The sequence below is a fragment of the Canis lupus genome, chromosome 10 (assembly GCF_011100685.1).
Source record: "Canis lupus familiaris isolate Mischka breed German Shepherd chromosome 10, alternate assembly UU_Cfam_GSD_1.0, whole genome shotgun sequence".
NCBI lineage: Eukaryota > Metazoa > Chordata > Mammalia > Carnivora > Canidae > Canis > Canis lupus.
In genome coordinates this window covers 47,250,025-47,268,774 of record NC_049231.1, presented here as the reverse complement: position 1 = coordinate 47,268,774, position 18,750 = coordinate 47,250,025, and the positions used below count along the sequence as shown (strand labels likewise).

The window sequence follows — 18,750 nt, the reverse complement described above, 5'->3', positions numbered from 1 at the left end:
CTCTTTATTTATTCACTATGCTGCTTCACTATTCAGGAGACCTCTGGGGGCTCCGACTTCAGGCTCCCGACCAGGCACAGAGTGCTGTAAATGCTGTAGATGTTATGACAGTGGGGTGGGTAAGCAATACCTTGCCATACTTTAAAGATTTATTTATTTGTTTGAGAGAGAGAGAGCGAGTGAGTATGATCAGGGTGGAGGGCAGAGAGAGGAGAGAATCCTCAAGCAGACACCCCCTGAGTGCAGGGCTGGGTCTCATGACTCAGAGATCATGACCTGAGTTGAAATCAAGGGCCCGCCACTCAACTGACTGAGCCACCCAGGAGCCCCCTTGCCATACTTTAAGACTGGCAGGACAACGGGGTGGCAGAAAAAGAGAGGTTTAGGTCCAGCACATGCTAGGTGTGTACCCAATTGGCTATAAGTGGATTTTCAGCCCCTTTTGTCCCTATACACTTATGGGAGAGGGCACACTGGCATCAGTTACATCTTTCACACAAATTAGCTCCGTTGGCAGGGACTGAGGGTGGTAGGTCAGAATCTCAGGGAAGCATGGTGGGTGTACTCTGAAAAGCTCTTCCTTCTCATGCTTCTGATAATTCTTCTAACCACCACACTTCGGAATCACTGGACAGGCAGTCAATAAGTGTGGTCTCCGGAAAAAACAAATCGTAAGCCCTACTCATCTGTGACTCCTTGATGACAAATTGTTAACTCATAGAAGACTATGGCTGGGCAACAGAAACAGATTCTAAATTCAAAATGCTATCAGCAGAATGATATAAAACAACGAGAATAAAGTTTAAGATGAAAGCCCACTCTTATTGGTATAGCTTATTTCTCCACTTGAAGTTAAGAACTATGTCTTACTTGTCACTGTAATCCACTGAGATTTAACTAAGATTTTTTTAAAAGATTTTATTTATTTGAGAGAGAGAGAGTCAATGAGCAGTGGGGAGGGGTAGAGGGAAAGGGAGAAGCAGACTCCCTGCTCAGCAGGGAGCTCAACACAGGGGTGGAGCCCAGGACCCTGAGATCATGACCTGAGCTGAAGGCAGACACTTAACCGACTGAGCCACTCAGACGCTCTCAACTAAGGTTCTTAATAAAAGCTTGAATTGGTAATATAGTTGGTAATATAGTTAGGAGGGGAGAAAAAAGAACTGAACCAAGTGTGCAAATCACTGCGGGCAAGAAGAGCTAGAGTGCATTTTCTATTCCTTCTAGAGTGCTGGAAAGATGGAACCTGGGAAGGGGAAATGAAGCTCTCTAAGCAAAAAGAGAAAAACCATCCTGGAGATGCATATAGGAAGACAACATGCAGAATCGTTGACTCAAGCCCCTAATGAAACAGTTTGGGCTCCAACAACCAGACTTGGAGAGAATGTGGAGAGGAACCAAAGAGTCACAAAAATGATCACAGGGGTCAGAAACTCAAATCCACAGTCTTGAACAGACAAGGTGCCAGGTGAATGTGATATGAGTGTCTCAGATATGATGAGCTTCTAGGCACTCCTCAGTTCTAAAGAGATCTGCAGCAGAGGAAGTAGGCTTTTTTTTTTTTTAAAGATATTATTTATTTACTCATAAGAAACACAGAGAGGAGACGGAGAGAGAGAGAGGCAGAGGGAGAAGCAGGCTCCACGAAGGGAGCCCAACGTGGGGCTCAATCCCGGGTCTCCAGGATCACACCCTGGGCTGAAGGCAGCGCTAAACCGCTGAGCCACCAGGGCTGCCCAGGACGTAGGCTTCTGTCCCCAGGCAGGGCCAGGGGCAGACAGCAGGGGTATTTGCAAATGTCCACCTCTGTCATCACTATGAGGATCAGTTCTGCTTCTGAACGTACAGCACTGCTGGGGGCCACTTTGCCTCCTACTGGCTTTGTATTTCATTCCTAGGAGCATGTATTTCCTACTGTTATCTTTCTCTTCCTCTTGTCCACTTACTTCCTTGACTCTCCATTTACCTTCTCTTCACTTCTCTGTCCACTGTGGTCTACTGATGACACTACTGAACGGCAGTCGTGACCACCCCCCCTTGCCTGCTGCCTATAGGTACCACCTCAAGTCATCTGCTCAAAAGGCACCACTCCGCAAAGCCTTCTTCCATATTCCCAGTACGCTTTGTACATACACATGTCATATTCGTGTTAAGAGCTAATATGGGTGGGCATTTACTGTGTGGCTGGCTTTAATTTGGATTTACATTTGCCGATACTTAGTCCTTTAGAAACACTAGAAATAGATACCGTTTGCGTTTCCATTTCATGTAGAAGGTATCTGAGGCACAGAGATGCTAAGTAATTTGCTCAAGGCCACACAGTGAGTGGGACAGCCAGGATTCTGACCCAGGCAGCTTCTCTTCAGAGCCTCTGTTCTTCACTACTGTGCTCTACTGTACTTACAGGATTAATTACACTGTGAAGATTTCACATCTGTCTCTCCCTGTAAACTGTAAGATTCTAAAGGGTAGGGGAGTTCTATTCACCGCTAAATCCCCCGGGCTCTGACAAGGCCTGGCATTGGTACACACTGAACAGATGTTTACTGCATGAATGGGTAACTGCATGAATGGTAGTCAGAATTGCTAACTACAGGGATTATTTGCTCAAAAAGACCGAAAAGTCCCCTTCTGCAGCCTTGGGTAAGTGATTTAACATTCTAAAGATGCAGTATCCTCATCTGTAAGATGAGGATATTAATAACACCTGTCTCACTAGGGTGCTGTTAGGATTATATCAGAAGATGCATAGAAAAAAAAAAAAAAGAAGATGCATAGGAGGAGCTCAGCACAGGGCCTGGTGTGTGGTAAGTGGTCAATAAATGTTGGCTATTATTATTACTATTAGTAGTATTAGGATCCTCCTCTAGAAGTCTATAGAATCACAAGTCTCTTTATCCTGGATTTTTTTTTTTAACAGTACCAACAGCCTTTATTGTTTGTAATAGTGACAGAAGTGACAGAAGTGACAGAAAAGAGAACATAACAGCTCTGGCTCCAAGGGCAGCTCCAAAGACCTACCCTGTTTCTGTCCCCCAAAAGTCCATTCTGGAAACTTTTTTACTGTGAACACAGCTGGAAGAAATGGGATAAACTAGATGACCTGTCAAGATGCTTCTTGGCTTAGGAGCCAACAGATAGAGGTGCTAAAGGTGGCAGAGATGGCAATGTTTGCCTATGCTCCAGAGAAACAGTGATTACAAAGGACTACTGAAAATAATCTCTTATTTCATGCTTGGTGGTGGTGGTGGGGAGATAGGAAGAGTAGTCTTCTTCAGGGAAAGACCCTTGCCAGTTTTGTTTTGTTAAAAACGTGTCTTGACTTTTGCAGTTTCAAACATAAGAAACCAAATTGAATAAGCAGCTTACACATAAACAGAACTTAAACATTAGTTTCCAAATGGTTGCCTATGAGAACAAGTTCAAATGCTATTAATTAGACCTTTAACCTCTAAATCTACATAATTGAAATTCCATTAACTTATTAAACATAAGTACAAATTCCAGGATAGAAAGCTGGCATCCAGTTTCACTTACTATGGTGTTGCCTGACAGATAAAAAATCAAATCCTTGGACGCATGATAGGTCACAGCCAGTTCCTCTCCTGTGTCACTGGAAATTAGGGCTCATTGTCTAAGCTATTTATATACATGTGCGAAGCTCAACTGTATTTAGAAACGCAGTACTTTCTCATAGCTGTGGCTATCCAGACATTTCAGACTTCTGTAAAAAATTAAACCTTTTGGTTGAGGTTTTTTTTTTTTTTTTTCTGATGTCAAAGATACTGCTGTGAGGCTTTTTTTTCCTTTTCTGACAAGGCCATTTTTATTATGTGTTACTCAAAACCCTCTTTGTCCTTTCTAGTGGCTTTTGCTAGACTTGGAGTATTCTTCTTATCTGTGGTTCAGACTACCTTTCTCCGTTTCACCCAAATTTAATCTGGGTTCCAACCGTAGCCATCACAGATAGAATTAGCATGTATAAAAGCATTCATAAGGTATGCACTATTAGGGATCGTCTTAGACATGGAAATAATTCCATTTAGTTCCAACAAAACCAAGCCAGAATTCCTGAACCTCTCTCCATAAAGATATATAGCAGGTCAGGTCCAAGAGCTGGCTTTCTTCTACCAAAAGTAAGATTAAGAGACAGAGCAGCAATGGGGATCTCCAGATCAGTGCTTCTCAAAGTCAGCACACATAAGAACCATCTGGAGAACTGTTAAAATACAGACTCCTTATGTCCAGAGATTCTGTTTGACTCAGTAGGTCTGAAGTGGGGCCTAATAACTTGCATTTTTTTTTAAAGATTGGTTGATTGATTGATTGATTTTAGAGATAGAGAGGGAGGGAAAGCAGAGGAAGAGCAGAGGGAGAGGGACAAGCAGGCTCCACGCTAAGCACAGAGCCCTAGCAGGGCTCAATCCCATGACCCTGAGATCATGACTTGAGCCAAAACCAAGACTGAGCCACCCTGTGCCCCTAATTTGCATTTCTAACGTGTTTCCATGGGATCCTGAAGCTGCAGGTCCAGGGCCCACTTTGGGAACCACTGCTCCAGCAATCACAGAACTAACACCAAATCATCTGAAAGGTCCAGCCTGCTATTCTTGCCAGTCACCAAAGGACCACAGATAAAGGCTGCCATCAGTGTAAATAGGTTCCTCCAGGAGTAGATTCTATTAGATTTCCAGGATCTAAGAAATCCTGCGTGTCTCCAGGAAGCAATTTTAAAACCTTAGACACCAAAGCTTAACAATCATTACTCAGAATTCTTGCAAATCACCATAGTTCATGAGACCCTGAATAGAGAAGCTCCAATGGCTCACAATTATAATTTATTCAGATCAAAGGAATCCTTTCAAATAGTGGGTGGCCTTTAGCAGCTGTCTGTATAAGAGGAGTCCACAATATGAATGCACCATATTTATTTAACTGTTCCCCTATTACTAAACATGTGAAGATCTGGGATGTACTGGAATGAGAATTCACATTTGTGGGTATTTCTCTGGGACAGATCGTTAGAAAAAGAAATCCCTAACTGGATCAAAGGCAATCATATTCTTTATGTTACTTCTTACACTCCAATTTTAGGCCTGTGAACGTCTTCCAAAAGTTGGCCTCTGGAGCAGCCCGGGTGGCTCAGCGGTTTAGCGCTGCCGTCAGCCTAGGGCCTGATCCTGGAGACCCAGGATCGAGTCCCACATTAGGCTCCCTGAGTGGAGCCTGCTTCTCCCTCTGCCTGTGTCTCTGCCTCTCTCTCTCTCTCTGTGTCTCTCATGAATAAACAAAATCTTTAAAAAACAAAACAAAAAAACAAAAGTTGGCTTCTGAAGGAAGTAACTATTAAATCAGTAATTCTACCAGTAATTCTCTAGTCTGATATTTTAGATTCCTTATTTTATGTAGTAAAAGAGCCACATAAAATCAGCAAAATACTCTATTTTTTTTGTACAATTAGTGTCACCTGGTCAGTGAACACTGTTTACTAAGTACTACCTTCTGCTAATACATGGAAGAAAAGAAGGTATTCAGGAAAAAAAAAAAAAGAAAGAAACAAAGAAAATCTGGTTTCTGATCATATGCCAAAGTATATTAAAAATGTATCTGTTGGGAAGATATGTGCTCCAGGCCCACTGGCTTTTTCCCAATTCCTGAAACCCTCTGAGCAGCTTCTCTCTACAAGCTTTGGAACATCCTTTTCTACCCATTTCCATGGTGCCACTTCCAGCCCGCTTCTGGCCCCTTCTCACCCAGGCATAAGCCTCACTCCCTCAAAGAAGCTTCTCGATGCCTCCCTCCAGTCTAGGTCAGGCTGCTGCCTATATGCTCTTACAGAACCAAACTCCTCTCTTTTAGAGAACTTAATGTGTAATTATGTATTCATTAGAACTATTTTATGATTAACAATAGTCTTCATCACTAGCCTATAAATTCAAAAGATCAGGGACTGTCTTTTTGTTTGCTTTTATTACCATTTTATCCAGAGTACCTAGCTAGCTCATAGCTGAAGCTCAATAATTAGAGAGAGAAAAAAAGAGAATATGAAAGGAGAATAAATGAGTATGTAACTTCTAAAAGACATGAGTAAACAGAACAATTTCTTTTCTTTTTTCCTTTTCAGTTTTGTTTATTTAAGCAATCTCTTGTGCCTAGGATGGGGCTCAAACTCCAACTCTGAGATCAAGAGTTACATGCTCTTCAGACTGAGCCAGCCAGGCGCCCCCAGAAATATTTCTTCTTACTATATATCTTTCAGTAGGATATTTAAGTATTTATTTAGTCTTTATAAAAAATGTAATGCTAAAGAAATTTTTGAAAGTGAAAAAAATTCATGCTTGTAGTGACCACCTTAAGAGAGCAGCTATTCTTTCTTACAGTTTTTTCCTGATCTTTATCCAAATGCATATCTTTATAAAATATAGCCATTCATGACTAGAGCTAGAAACAAAATTTTATGTGACAGTTTCTTCTTAGTGAAGTAGTTTCCTCTTACAGAAAAACGAACAAATAAATATTGCAATCAGCATAGCTTTCACTAGGAAACTGTTGGCACATGATATGAGCATAATGGTACACACTTTGGCATTTAGATACGGCATTACACACCTGTTTTTGTAAGTTAGACGAACAGTTCTCGTACCTTCCCATTTCCCAGGTTGCTGTTCTTTGGAGGCCTGCTCCCACTTAGAAATGATGTCACATATCTAGGAGGCAAGTAAGAAATGGAGATTTATAGCAGTTCTCAAATCAGCATTTTTTGAAGACAAGCATGTCTGCAAACTGAAACGTTCCATGAAATTAACATCATCAAACCAAATGGACTGAAGCCTTTTGTTTTAAGCTTCTGTGCACTCCTGGTTTTCCATTTAGTTATAAATTGCTCTTTGGTTTACTTATCCCCTCAGATATCCATTAACTTTGGGCTGTGGCCATGAATTTTTTACTCAAAAAAGGAATCTTAATGAAAGACTGCATGAGACTGGAAATAAGAAGATTCCAGGAATTTTTTCATAATTTAATCACTGAAGAAGCAACTTTTCCACCTTCTGAGTTTATAAAGACTGGAATAACCAAAGTTATCTCAAAGAAACTTGAAATATAATCTTAAGATGCTTTGATTGGGAAAGAATAAAAATCCCTCAGGAATCAAATAAACGTTTGCTTGTTTTTTTAACAGGTCATCCAGAGAATTATAAATAAAAGTTTTCAAAAATATGTGGGAAGCAGTTATTCAGTAAAGCCCCTAACGTTTACTCAGCTCAAGTCAACCAAAAAGCCTAGCTTATCTTCTTGATTAATTATTAACAACAGTGCTCTAGGAATGTGTCTCAAAAATTTACATTTGAATGTGCTGAACTGAATAGGATATACCTGGAGCTAAGGAGAAAAAGACATTCCTTTATTTAGATTTCTCAAGATGCAGCCACATATGCAGGTGGCTAGGGGTGGGGGATGGGGAGCAGGCAGGGAGGTGGGTAGCACCTACTAACCAACATTCCTAATGAACTATGTATGAGTTTCAACAGGGTTCTGTAGAACCCCTTTGAGTGCTAACAGGCCGAGCTGTAAGACTTTGGTAGTTCGAAGAAAGTACTGACATTTCATGTCCTCTAAACTTGTGGGATCTATTACTAAGATCCTATTTCTTCTATTCTGCCCCAAGTCTGTTAGCTTCAAATCACAGAAATACCTTCACCCCACAACAAGGTGCTGATTCCCAAGAGCAGTCAAGGGCCACAACAAGTAAGAAAATGGTCCTGATCTAGTTTTAGTTGTGTGATTTGGTGGAAGTCGTTTTCTGCTCTTAGGCTACAGCCTCCTCATCTGCAAAATAAGAGGGCCTTTCCTGTTAAGGTTCCTATGGTTCTATATTCTTATAGTCCTAATGGTTATCATTGCTAGATGCTAACTTTATTAAAGTCATTTACTATGACCTAGAAAAGATCTTTAAAAAATCTTCCAAATTTCCACCTTTGCTCATGATTTTCCTTATGTTTACAATTCCCTCTTTATTTCCACAGGTCCATTTTCCTACACGCCCTTGGAAGTCCGTTTTCCAACTGAACTTAATCTCTCCATCTGTGGAACACTCGTAGGATGATTAAATCATTTAACACAATTCTGGCTTAAATTTATCAGTGTATACGACTGTTCTTCCCCAGGCAGATTACAAATTGACTGTGGACAGGGACTAGTTGTGGTCTTTCTCTGCATTCCCTACAAGGGCCAGCCCAGCTCCTATAATGGGTAAATAAATACTGCCTAGTGAGTGAATATAATAAAAAGCTATTTTACTAGAGTTTCTATACCTCTTCTCTTTTAGCCTAGTAGTTAGGGTATTAATGCTATTATCAATCTTTCTCCTGTCGCAACATGGAGCATGGTATGTGTGTAGATTGTGTTTGAGAATTCTATGACCTCAACAATTTTTTTTTGTTGTGCAGACTAGATTACTTAAAATTTGTGAAACCTCTTGAACTGAGTTTTTTGCAAATCGCAAAAAGTAGCTGCTTTACTGTTTGTTGGGTCTGCCTTCTTAAAAGGAGTTGGCTTCACCTTAATGTTTCCTTGAAGACAATGCTCTAAATCTTTGCCAGAAGGATCGTCGGTGAATAATGCAAAGCCGGACTGTGTTGGCTTCCTCATTCCTGTATCCTGGTTCAGAGTGTTCAAAAATTCTTCCACTGTGGTAGATGCATCAAATCCAACTACCTAAGCAGAAATAACGAAGTTGTTCTTTTAATAAAAAAACATGTACATTTCAAACTTAAATTTCAAGAACGATTTCAGGGCAGAGACAGGGCATATTTGATGCATGATTAATGATAACATATATTTATCTAGGTGCTTTACCTCCCCCCATACCAAAGCTCCACCAGAGAAAATTAGTGTCATCTTAATTGCTAGGTTGCTGTAAGAATTCAGAAATCTTGGCTTCAGCCAACAGACATGAATTCAAAATACAAAGATCATTTGACAGCCATAAACATCTTGCAGAGATATCATGCCTACCTATTAAAAGCAAACCAAGATCTACAGTACAATATTCAAACTTTAAGCTAATAGAAGAAAGTAAACCAGAAATGCACTTAAACAGTCATAGGGATGTAAAACAGAGCATAGGGGATGCAGTCAATAATCTTGTAATCACTTTGTATGGTGACAAATGATAACTAGATTTATCTTTGTGATCATTTTGCAATGTATAAAAATGTAGGATCACCATGCTGTGCACCTGAAAGTAGTGTAATATTGTGTGTCAATAGCACTTCAATTAAAAATGAATAAATAAAAATAAATAATGTTTGTTTCTTTAATACGTGGTTACATATCTGAACTCTGTGATAAAAAGCTATGGCTGCAAAGCTTAGATGCCAGCTTTGGAACATGTTTGCTTCAGTTAATAAGTGAACAACTAGATCTGAGAGCTACAAGGGCCTGGAGGAGTTTTCCCAGATAATCTCTGAGATTTGGAGATTGAAAAACTTAAACCTGTACATACCCACTGTCAGTATTTATTTTCTCATTTAGCAAGCGCACAGGTTGAGAAGGCCTCAACCAGAGTATTTTTTATTTTCTCCATCAGAACTAAAAGGGCAGTAAAACTCCTCCCCTATTTGGCTCAATTCAGATTTCAGTGTGAATCCTTAGCAAAACTGTTTCAAAATGCAGCTGTTCTGATAGAAGATATATTTGTACATTTATGATCACTGCCAGCTGCTGACAAAGGTAGGCAGGCAGTCTCCTTTCCCTATTCCACAGAGGCTACACAAAGGATTGAAGGTTAAGCAAGCATGCTTTCATCAGGGCAGAAAGTGTAACCCACCTGATATATCCCATTCATGAAGTGCACAGGGATACTGAAAGGCAAAGAATGATGGTAAGGGTTTCGAAGAAGGGTTGAAAGAATTTCCATTCTTGAGGGTCTTGCTTCTCGATCTCCGTTTTGTTGTGTTCTTTCTACACATCGCTGGCAGTAAATGGCATATTTTCCAAATTCTGTCCTATAATACACAACTTAAGATAAAGCCTAGGAATAAATTTAAACAACTTAATACATTAGGTTGGTGTACATTATCATGTATTATGCTAATTTTGACAGTAATTTTTCTATTTGAATGATAATATTAAACTGCCATGACTTTTCTCAAATTCTAGCTTCTTTTGCAGCTGACTGAATCAAACTTTCTTCCTCTTTATTGTATTATTGTAGTCACAAAATGAATTTAAAGTTGCCAGTCATTATATAGTCAATAGACAGTAATTCTATTAACAAATACAAAGGAAATAATTGTATAAAAATAGGATAGGCTAACTCAGGAAACACATGATCTAGCACAGTTCTCTTTGGAGGAACATGGAGGCTGGTGCTTGACTTGCTAACCTATCTTCAAACAAAAAAGTACATGTATTTTCCTTCTTTATCCTATGAAACATGCACTTCTTAAAAAATCTTGAGCATTAAACAAAACTGCTGGAGTAAATAAATGAAAAAGCTAGAGAGAGATCTTATTTGCCTTCATTTGTTATACATAATTTTTATAAAAGAAGACTGATAAAACCTCCAAATATGTTTATATTATAAAGTGCCTTCTAGGCTAACTTTAAAATGTTACCCTTTAGGGGCACCTGGCTGGCTCAGTTGGTAGAGCTTGATCTCAGGGGTGTGGGTTTGAGCCCCATGTTGAGTGTAGAGATTACTTAAAAATAAAATCTTTAAAATGCCACCCTTTGGGGCGCCTGGGTGGTGCAGTCAGCTAAGCATCCAACTCTTGGTTTTGGCTCAGGTTGTGATCTCAGGGTCGTGAGATTGAGCCCCACATTGGACTCTACACTCAGCACAGAGTCTGCTTATGACTCTCTCTCCCTCTCCTACTGCCTTTCCTCTCTCTCTCTCTGTCTCTCTCTCTCAAATAAATAAATCTTAAAATGCCATCCAACCTTTGTCTAGGGGCTCTTCAGTGACTACAACTAAAATCACATGACATTGGGGTTCCTGGCTGGCTCCATTAGGACCGCATAGGACTCTTGATCTCAGGATCATGAGTTCAAGCCCCACACTGGGGACAGAGACTACTTTAAAATAAAAATAAATAAATAAATAAGTAAAATCACATGACTTTGGTCACAGAGTTCCCAAAATATAGTACAAACAGGGGGATATTTTCCTACAATTTCCAAGTTGTTTTCTGTTTCATTGTGTTTGTTTCCTTTGTTTTAGAGCCAGAGTATATTTAAGTCATGTAACATGAACCTGTTGCACAGAATGATCCTGATAACCCTTGGCTGGGTGCCCTGGGTCCCACTGTAAGAAAACCATACTGACAGGTAGATTTTCAATGTTTTTTTAAAGGGGGTAAAAATTCTGAAGTAATTCAAATACACACAAGTATAAAAGGAGGGAAGACCATCAGGGAAGTTTCACTATAAAAGAACTCAACGTAGAGAAAAATAGCAATGTAGAGAAAAATGAGCACCCACTATTGCTAAGTCACTCATCCCTGAAGTGTACAAAGACTTCTCACTTAAAAATATTCTTTGTCAGTTTTTCAAGCTCTTATTGCAGTCTTCTGTAAGAGTTTTAACACAAACAAAGGAAATATTTTCCAAGCCTCACATAAAGGACAACCAAAGGCTTCCCGTACCAACATTTGTTCCACGCATTCTTCTGCAAATATACCTGGCAGGTTACTAAATACTTATGACTTATTGTCGACTTTCAGAGCCACATAAACGGTTCAGCTGGCTAGTGTTCTGCACACCTGGAATCTGCATTCCTCTTTAGGTGGAGCCTGAGGAGCCACAGGAAAGGATGGTGGGGAAGGAAGAGCCCAACACAGAGAGCCAAGAGCTGCCAGCCCTGGGCAAAGAGAAGCACCACAGGTTAGATACCACCTGACAGTCAGAAGGTCCAAGTAAGAACCAGTGTGACTGACAGGTTGAAGAAAGGGATGATGATGGCCTTTATTGTCTCCCGCCCCCCCCCACCCCCGATGTTTTTGCTTCTCTCCCAGAAACATTATCTGCTTAAAGTATTTATAATACATAAATTGGAAAACATTCCACATTCCATCATCCATCTAGTTATATACCCAATTGTCTACACTGAGGTGCCAAAGGTCATGTAGCTATGGTAGTCCTTTTTGACATTCCTCTCAAATATGAGGGGCATTGTTCCCCTTTTTGTCCATTTATGTATTTACTCATTCTCTGAAATAGAAGTAATGGCTTTGAGGAAAGGCAGACTGAAAAACAGTAAAAAATCATATACCCCAAGCCAAAACCAATCTACCCACACATACGTACACATATATACATATCTAAAATAGGGGGCAAGTATAAAAATATTAGCAGAGGTTATCTCTATGTAATGGGATTATATGTAATTTTTGTTTTTCCTTTGCTCCATTCTGTATCTTCTTTTCTATTTTATTTATTTTCTATTAAGCAAGTATAACTTCAATCATTTTATAAATGTTATATGAAAAAGGAAGAGAAAAATGTACTGTCTCTTCTTGAGTTATTTATGGCCTAGGAGAAGACCTTATATATTTTAACAATAATTTACAATATAACATGGCAAATATCATGTTATAATCTTTTTTTTAAAGTATAACCAAATGGAGGGAATAACTAACTGCTGTGGGAGTCAGGGAACAACTCACAGGAGAGTGTTGTTTGGGCCAACTGTAAAGTCGACAGGTGAGAAGAGAGACAGGGGATCCAGGTAATAGGAAGAATAGCAGATGCAAGGTGAAGGACAATGTAACAGCATGGTGTGTTTGAAGAATGGGATATGTTTATTCTTTCAGTGTATGCTGGATGCAGGATGCATAAAATTAAGTGGAGAAAGAAGAGGCCCCTAAAGCTAGATTATGAAGGGTCTTCAATGCAGGTTAAGCTTAAGCTTCCAACATCACTTGTGCATGGGCTCTCCAAGACCTGGGAAAGGCCCTGTTGACTGTGTTTACATCATCCTATGTTCTTTTATTTTTTTTATTTATTTATTTATTTTTTCCTATGTTCTTTTAAAATGTATGAAATTAATATACTTTAACAAAAAATAAAATAACATGTTAGTAATAGTATAAGCTTAAACTGTATAAGCTTCAAGTACCAGGAACCTGGACCCCTGAGAGTACTATTTGCTAGGGTAAGAACTTTCTGGTTTCATCCTGCAGTTAATAGAGAGGTATAAGCAAAGATGAAAATAGGCATTCATTGAAGGGTAAACATCAGTGACCAAAAGCCACCTGAAAATATACTCAGCTACACTAATAAAGAAATGCATCCTAAATCACTATCACTCTTTATCTGGAAGGAGTTTAAAAGAATTACACTGAACATTGTTGAAAATATACAGAAATTCTACAAATGGATTCAAAGAAATTCACTGGGCTTGTGCACAGGGTTTAAGTTCAAAGATGTCTACTGTAGTGGTATCTAGTATAAGAAAAATGATTGGGGGATGCCTGGGTGGCTCAGTGGTTGAGCATCTGCCTTCGGCTCAGGTTGTGTTCCTGGGGTCCTGGGATTGAGTCCTGTATCAGGCTCACTCTGGGGAGCCTGCTTCCCCCTGTGTTTATGACTCTGCCTCTCTCTCTGTGGCTCTCCTGAATAAATAAACTCTTTAAAGAAAAAAAAAAAAAAAAAAAGAAAAGAAAAATGAGTGGAAGGACCTAAATATGTAGTGATTGATATTAATGCACCATTCATGTTTTTGAAGAATGTTGAAGGATACAGGGGAAATGTTATGTTCTACAGTTTTTAAAAAAGTAGTATGCACACTGCAGCTCAAGTGATGTGGAAACAGTGAGTGTGCATAAATACACACACATGCATATTTATATGGAAATGTATAAATATATAAATAAATGGAAAGAATATATATCAAAATATTAATAGCTATTTTTTCCTTTTCATACTTTTTGCATTTTTCAAATGTCTATATTGAATATGTACCATGCTTACAGTGAGGAAAACAACATCACTTTAAATTGCATGTATATGTGTCAATATACACCTGCAGCGGTCCTGGTTGATTCTGTGGCTGTCTCCGTCTTGTCTGTTTAATGAGCTGACAGCAAATTTCATTTTGTAGCTCAGGATGTGTCAGACAGATTTGCAGAGCACTCTGGGCTAGAGATATATGGTAATCAATCGCAGGGGAGTCCACTGCTGCATTTATAAAAAGCTGGCATGTCTGAATTAAAACAGAAAAGAGATATTCAAGGGGAGAAATGATTAGATTTATTCTGCATGGATTATATTGATTCTCTTCATAGCAACAGTTTTTTTTTAAAAGGATGGAACAGGATATATTATGATAACACTACCCAGAGAAATCTAGAATGGCAACATTAAAATCAGACAAAGTAGATTTCAGAGCAAGCAATTCTGCAAGAGACAGAGAGGGTCATTATGATGACAGTGGGGTCAGTTCTGCTACAGGACATAACAATCCTGACTATTTATGTGCTTAATAACACAGCTTCCAAATGTGTGGAGCAAAACCTGATAGGATTGCAAGGAGAAATAGACAAACGCACAAATATAGTTGGAGATTTCAATATTCTTCTCATAATAATTGAGAGAACAAGGAGACAGAAAATCATTAAGGATTTAGAAAACTTGAACAAATAGTCAACCAACATGACCTAGTGGGCATTTATAGAACACTCCACCAAGAGTGGAATATGCATTCATTTAAAAAGTATACAGAATGTGAATCTATCATCCACCAGACTATAAACTTCATATGAGAGGGAATCCCTGGGTGGCTCAGTGGTTTAGCACTGCCTTTGGCCTGGGGCGTGATCCTGGAGACCTGGGATCAAGTTCCACGTGGGGCTCCCGGCATGGAGCCAGTTTTCCCTCTGTCTGTGTTTCTGCCCCTCTCTCCCTCTCTCTCTCTCTCTCTCTCTCTCTCTGTGTCTGTCATGGATAAATAAATAAAATCTTTAAAAATAAATAAATAAATAAATAAATAAATAAATAAATAAATAAATAAAATCTTAAAAAAAAATTCATATGAGCAGTGCCTCTGTCTTATTTATCCTTGTGTTCTCTACACAGCACATAGTGATACAGTAAATGTTTCATTAATGAATGCATTCAAAATCTGATTAAATATAATCTATATAAGAAAGATTAAAGGGAAGTGTTCATAAACACCAATGGTTGGCTTTAACTACCGTGTTGTTATATATAAAAGATAGTCTTGGGCAGCCTTGGTGGCTCAGTGGTTTAGCGCCGCCTTCAGCCCAGGGTGTGATCCTGGAGACCCGGGATCAAGTCCCACATCAGGCTCCCTGCATGGGGCCTGCTTCCCCCTCTGTGTCTCTGCCTCTCTCTCTCTCTCTCTCATGAATAAATAAATGAAATTAAAAAAAAAAAAAAGATAGTCTTTACCTCTTCTGAGAACAGAATATAATCAAATAAATATACTCTCTAATGTAAAGCACTGCACCCAAGCATTACATGAAATGCTCAATGAAAAAAAGATTTCTACCATTAAATTTCATCGTGTTAAGGAAGTATCTATCATTATTTTATGAATGTTGAATTTGTCAAACACCTTTTCAATCTATGGAGATGACTGTCTACCTGATACATATAAAAGTAATAGACACCTTAATATTTAGCCGTCCTTGATTTCTTGGAGTAAGTCTCTTTTAGTCATGACTTCATATTCTTTTAAAGTGATGCTGGTTTCTGTTACTAAGATTGTATTAGTTTTTGCATGAAATGCTCTGTTTTGTACAATCTATTCTGGGCTTTGGTATCAAAGTAACAGTTCATGAAAAGAATCAGGTGATATGATGACTGAGAAGTGCTTCAGAGTAATCCAGTGTTGGGGAGCAGTGGGAGTGGGGAGATGAAGATAAAACCAGCCATGTCAAAAGACATGAAGAGAAATCTCACAGAGGAAGACACAGACATGGCCAACATGCACATGAGAAAATGCTCTGCATCACTTGCCATCAGGGAAATACAAATCAAAACCACAATGAGATACCACCTCACACCAGTGAGAATGGGGAAAATTAACAAGGCAGGAAACCACAAATGTTGGAGAGGATGCGGAGAAAAGGGAACCCTCTTACACTGGTGGTGGGAATGTGAACTGGTGCAGCCACTCTGGAAAACTGTGTGGAGGTTCCTCAAAGAGTTAAAAATAGACCTGCCCTACAACCCAGCAATTGCACTGTTGGGGATTTACCCCAAAGATTCAGATGCAATGAAATGCCAGGACACCTGCACCCCGATGTTTATAGCAGCAATGTCCACAATAGCCAAACTGTGGAAGGAGCCTCGGTGTCCATCGAAAGATGAATGGATAAAGAAGATGTGGTTTATGTATACAATGGAATATTACTCAGCCATTAGACACGACAAATACCCACCATTTGCTTCAACGTGGATGGAACTGGAAGGTATTATGCTGAGTGAAGTAAGTCAATCGGAGAAGGACAAACATTGTATGTTCTCATTCATTTGGGGAATATAAATTATAGTGAAAGGGAATATAAGGGAAGGGAGAAGAAATGTGTGGGAAATATCAGAAAGGGAGACAGAACATAAAGACTCCTAACTCTGGGAAACGAACTAGGGGTGATGGAAGGGGAGGAGGGCGGAGGGTGGGGGTCAATGGGTGATGGGCACTGAGGGGGGCACTTGACGGGATGAGCACTGGGTGTTATTCTGTATGTTGGTAAATTGAACACCAATAAAAAATAAATTTATTATTAAAAAAAAAAAGAAAAAGCAACAACAGGAAAAAAAATAAAAAATAAAAAAAATAAAACCAGCCATGTGCTGACACCTGTAGAGTGGGTCACAAGCGCTTTGACCTCATATTTTCTCTACTGTTACATGGGTTTGAAACTTCCCAAAATAAAAAGTAAAAGAAAAAAACAGAATTGGGAAAATTTCATTCCTTTTCTATGCTTTGGGACACAGGATTGAAATGATTTATTCTTACAGAGATAGACCAATTCCCCTATTTAAATTTCATTTTCCATTCAATTTGGGCCATTTATACTTTGTCATAACGTTCATTCCTTCATCCAGATTTTCCAACATTTCTGTATGGAATCTTTCTTGGTTGGGGTATTTGTGTATTCTACAGGAGGATTTTTTAAAATGTTTATTACAGCAATTTTTAAAACAAGGAAAAATTAAGAGAACAGTGTAATGACACTGTTACACAGTGTAATGTGTAACATTACACATATACCCATTACCCAGTGTCAACAATCATTAGCATATTGCCAACTTGTTTAATTTAAACTCTCTTCCACTTTTTTTCTGGAATATTTTAACGTACATCATGTTATTTTGTCAATAAATACTTCAGTATGGATCTCCAAGTGCTACAGGTTTTTTCCATAGCCACCATATCATACCCCCAAATTAATAACGATTTACATTATCTAATAAACAGATGATTTTTTTAAGATGGGAGGAATGTAGGTAAGAAGAAGCCAAAGGAAAGACAAAAATTGAAACTCAGAAACTAGGGCAAATTGGTCTGATATGGAGTCAAGACCTGAATCCACAGAAGGTACATAAGATTCTGAGACAGGAAGAAAGGAAGAAAAAGAAAATAAATTAAAGAATGTATGTCAGGAAGAGAGATTTGAGGTATTCATGTCTGATGCTCTCTTTTTTCAATGAAATAGAAGGTAAACTGGTTGTAGAGAAAATTATTGAATAGGGAGTTTGGGGTGTGTGAGACCAAAGACAAGCAAAAGAAGAGGAGTCAGCCCTGAGTAATGAAGACCATGGATTTATATTGGCTCTAGTCCATACATGTTTGCTTGATGTTCTCTAGCTGTGTGCATCTGATCAATATGGAAATGGACAAGACAGCAGTATTGCTCTATGTTGGGGTTTGGCTGAAGAATGCACAGAATTATGGGTCCCAAGGAACTGAGTATTAATGAAAGCCATCTAGACTGGATAAAGAAGGAAGAAAAGCCAAGAGACAATTACCATGCTTTCTCTTGATCCCAAAGAAAATAAATGGCTCAAAACAAGGGTTTTAGGATGAAAAATGGAAGAATAAGAAAATAAGGAAACTCGAAGGCTAAGAGATTATGGTTATAGAATGAGATATTAGAACATAAGTTTTTAGAGGTGGTATAAGGAATGGTGGGGTCAGGATGTGGACATGGAGAATGGGAAGGTGAAGTTGACTACAGGTGAAGCTTACTGGCATTAAGAAGGTCAGGAATCTTAAGACCATGGCACTGGTGAGTGAAGTGATAATAAAATCATTCAACATAATGGCAAAAGTTGAGGTTGAAAGAAAGAGTGTGAATTGGGAGCCAAAATCCTTAACGAAATTTGAAGAGTTACCAGAAAATGACTGATGACAGAGATGAGGGGATAAAGAGTGATATAATGGAATGGTAAGTTCCAAGTGATTAGGGATTTATAATAGCTGTTGAGTAATATGGATTGGAGAACAGCACTAGACAAGAAGGAGGATGTTGACACCTCTCCTCCAACACTAAGGTAGGTGTGATATGAGAAATCCCTCCTTTTGAGATGCTGAAAGGAAAATGATTCTTCTGATATTAAATGTTTTATACTCCCCAAACCACTCAGAGTTTATTTAAGTAAATCCCAAATCTCCACTCAGAAAGCACATTAAATTCACCTAATTTTATTTTAGTAGGTTTTCTTAATAACAAAAACAATGATGATGTTCACATTTAGAATTTTTGGGGAGAGAGTGAA

General features: G+C 38.9%; 1 protein-coding gene across 5 annotated transcripts in view; it reads right to left on the bottom strand.

Annotated features, from left to right (window-relative positions):
- PLEKHH2 (pleckstrin homology, MyTH4 and FERM domain containing H2) overlaps window positions 1-18,750 on the bottom strand; it is a 112,750-nt gene that overhangs the window by 17,689 nt on the left and 76,311 nt on the right. For 3 of the 5 annotated variants that reach the window (XM_038551157.1, XM_038551158.1, XM_038551159.1), the window contains exons 20-24: window positions 14,027-14,206; window positions 11,766-11,863; window positions 9,830-10,007; window positions 8,560-8,715; window positions 6,610-6,707 (exon numbers count right to left, since the gene is read on the bottom strand). In XM_038551157.1, the coding sequence (XP_038407085.1) occupies window positions 6,610-6,707; window positions 8,560-8,715; window positions 9,830-10,007; window positions 11,766-11,863; window positions 14,027-14,206 (710 nt within the window). The remainder of the gene's footprint in view (window positions 1-6,609; window positions 6,708-8,559; window positions 8,716-9,829; window positions 10,008-11,765; window positions 11,864-14,026; window positions 14,207-18,750) is intronic. The other 2 variants (XR_005365815.1, XR_005365816.1) reach the window with 1 other exon arrangement.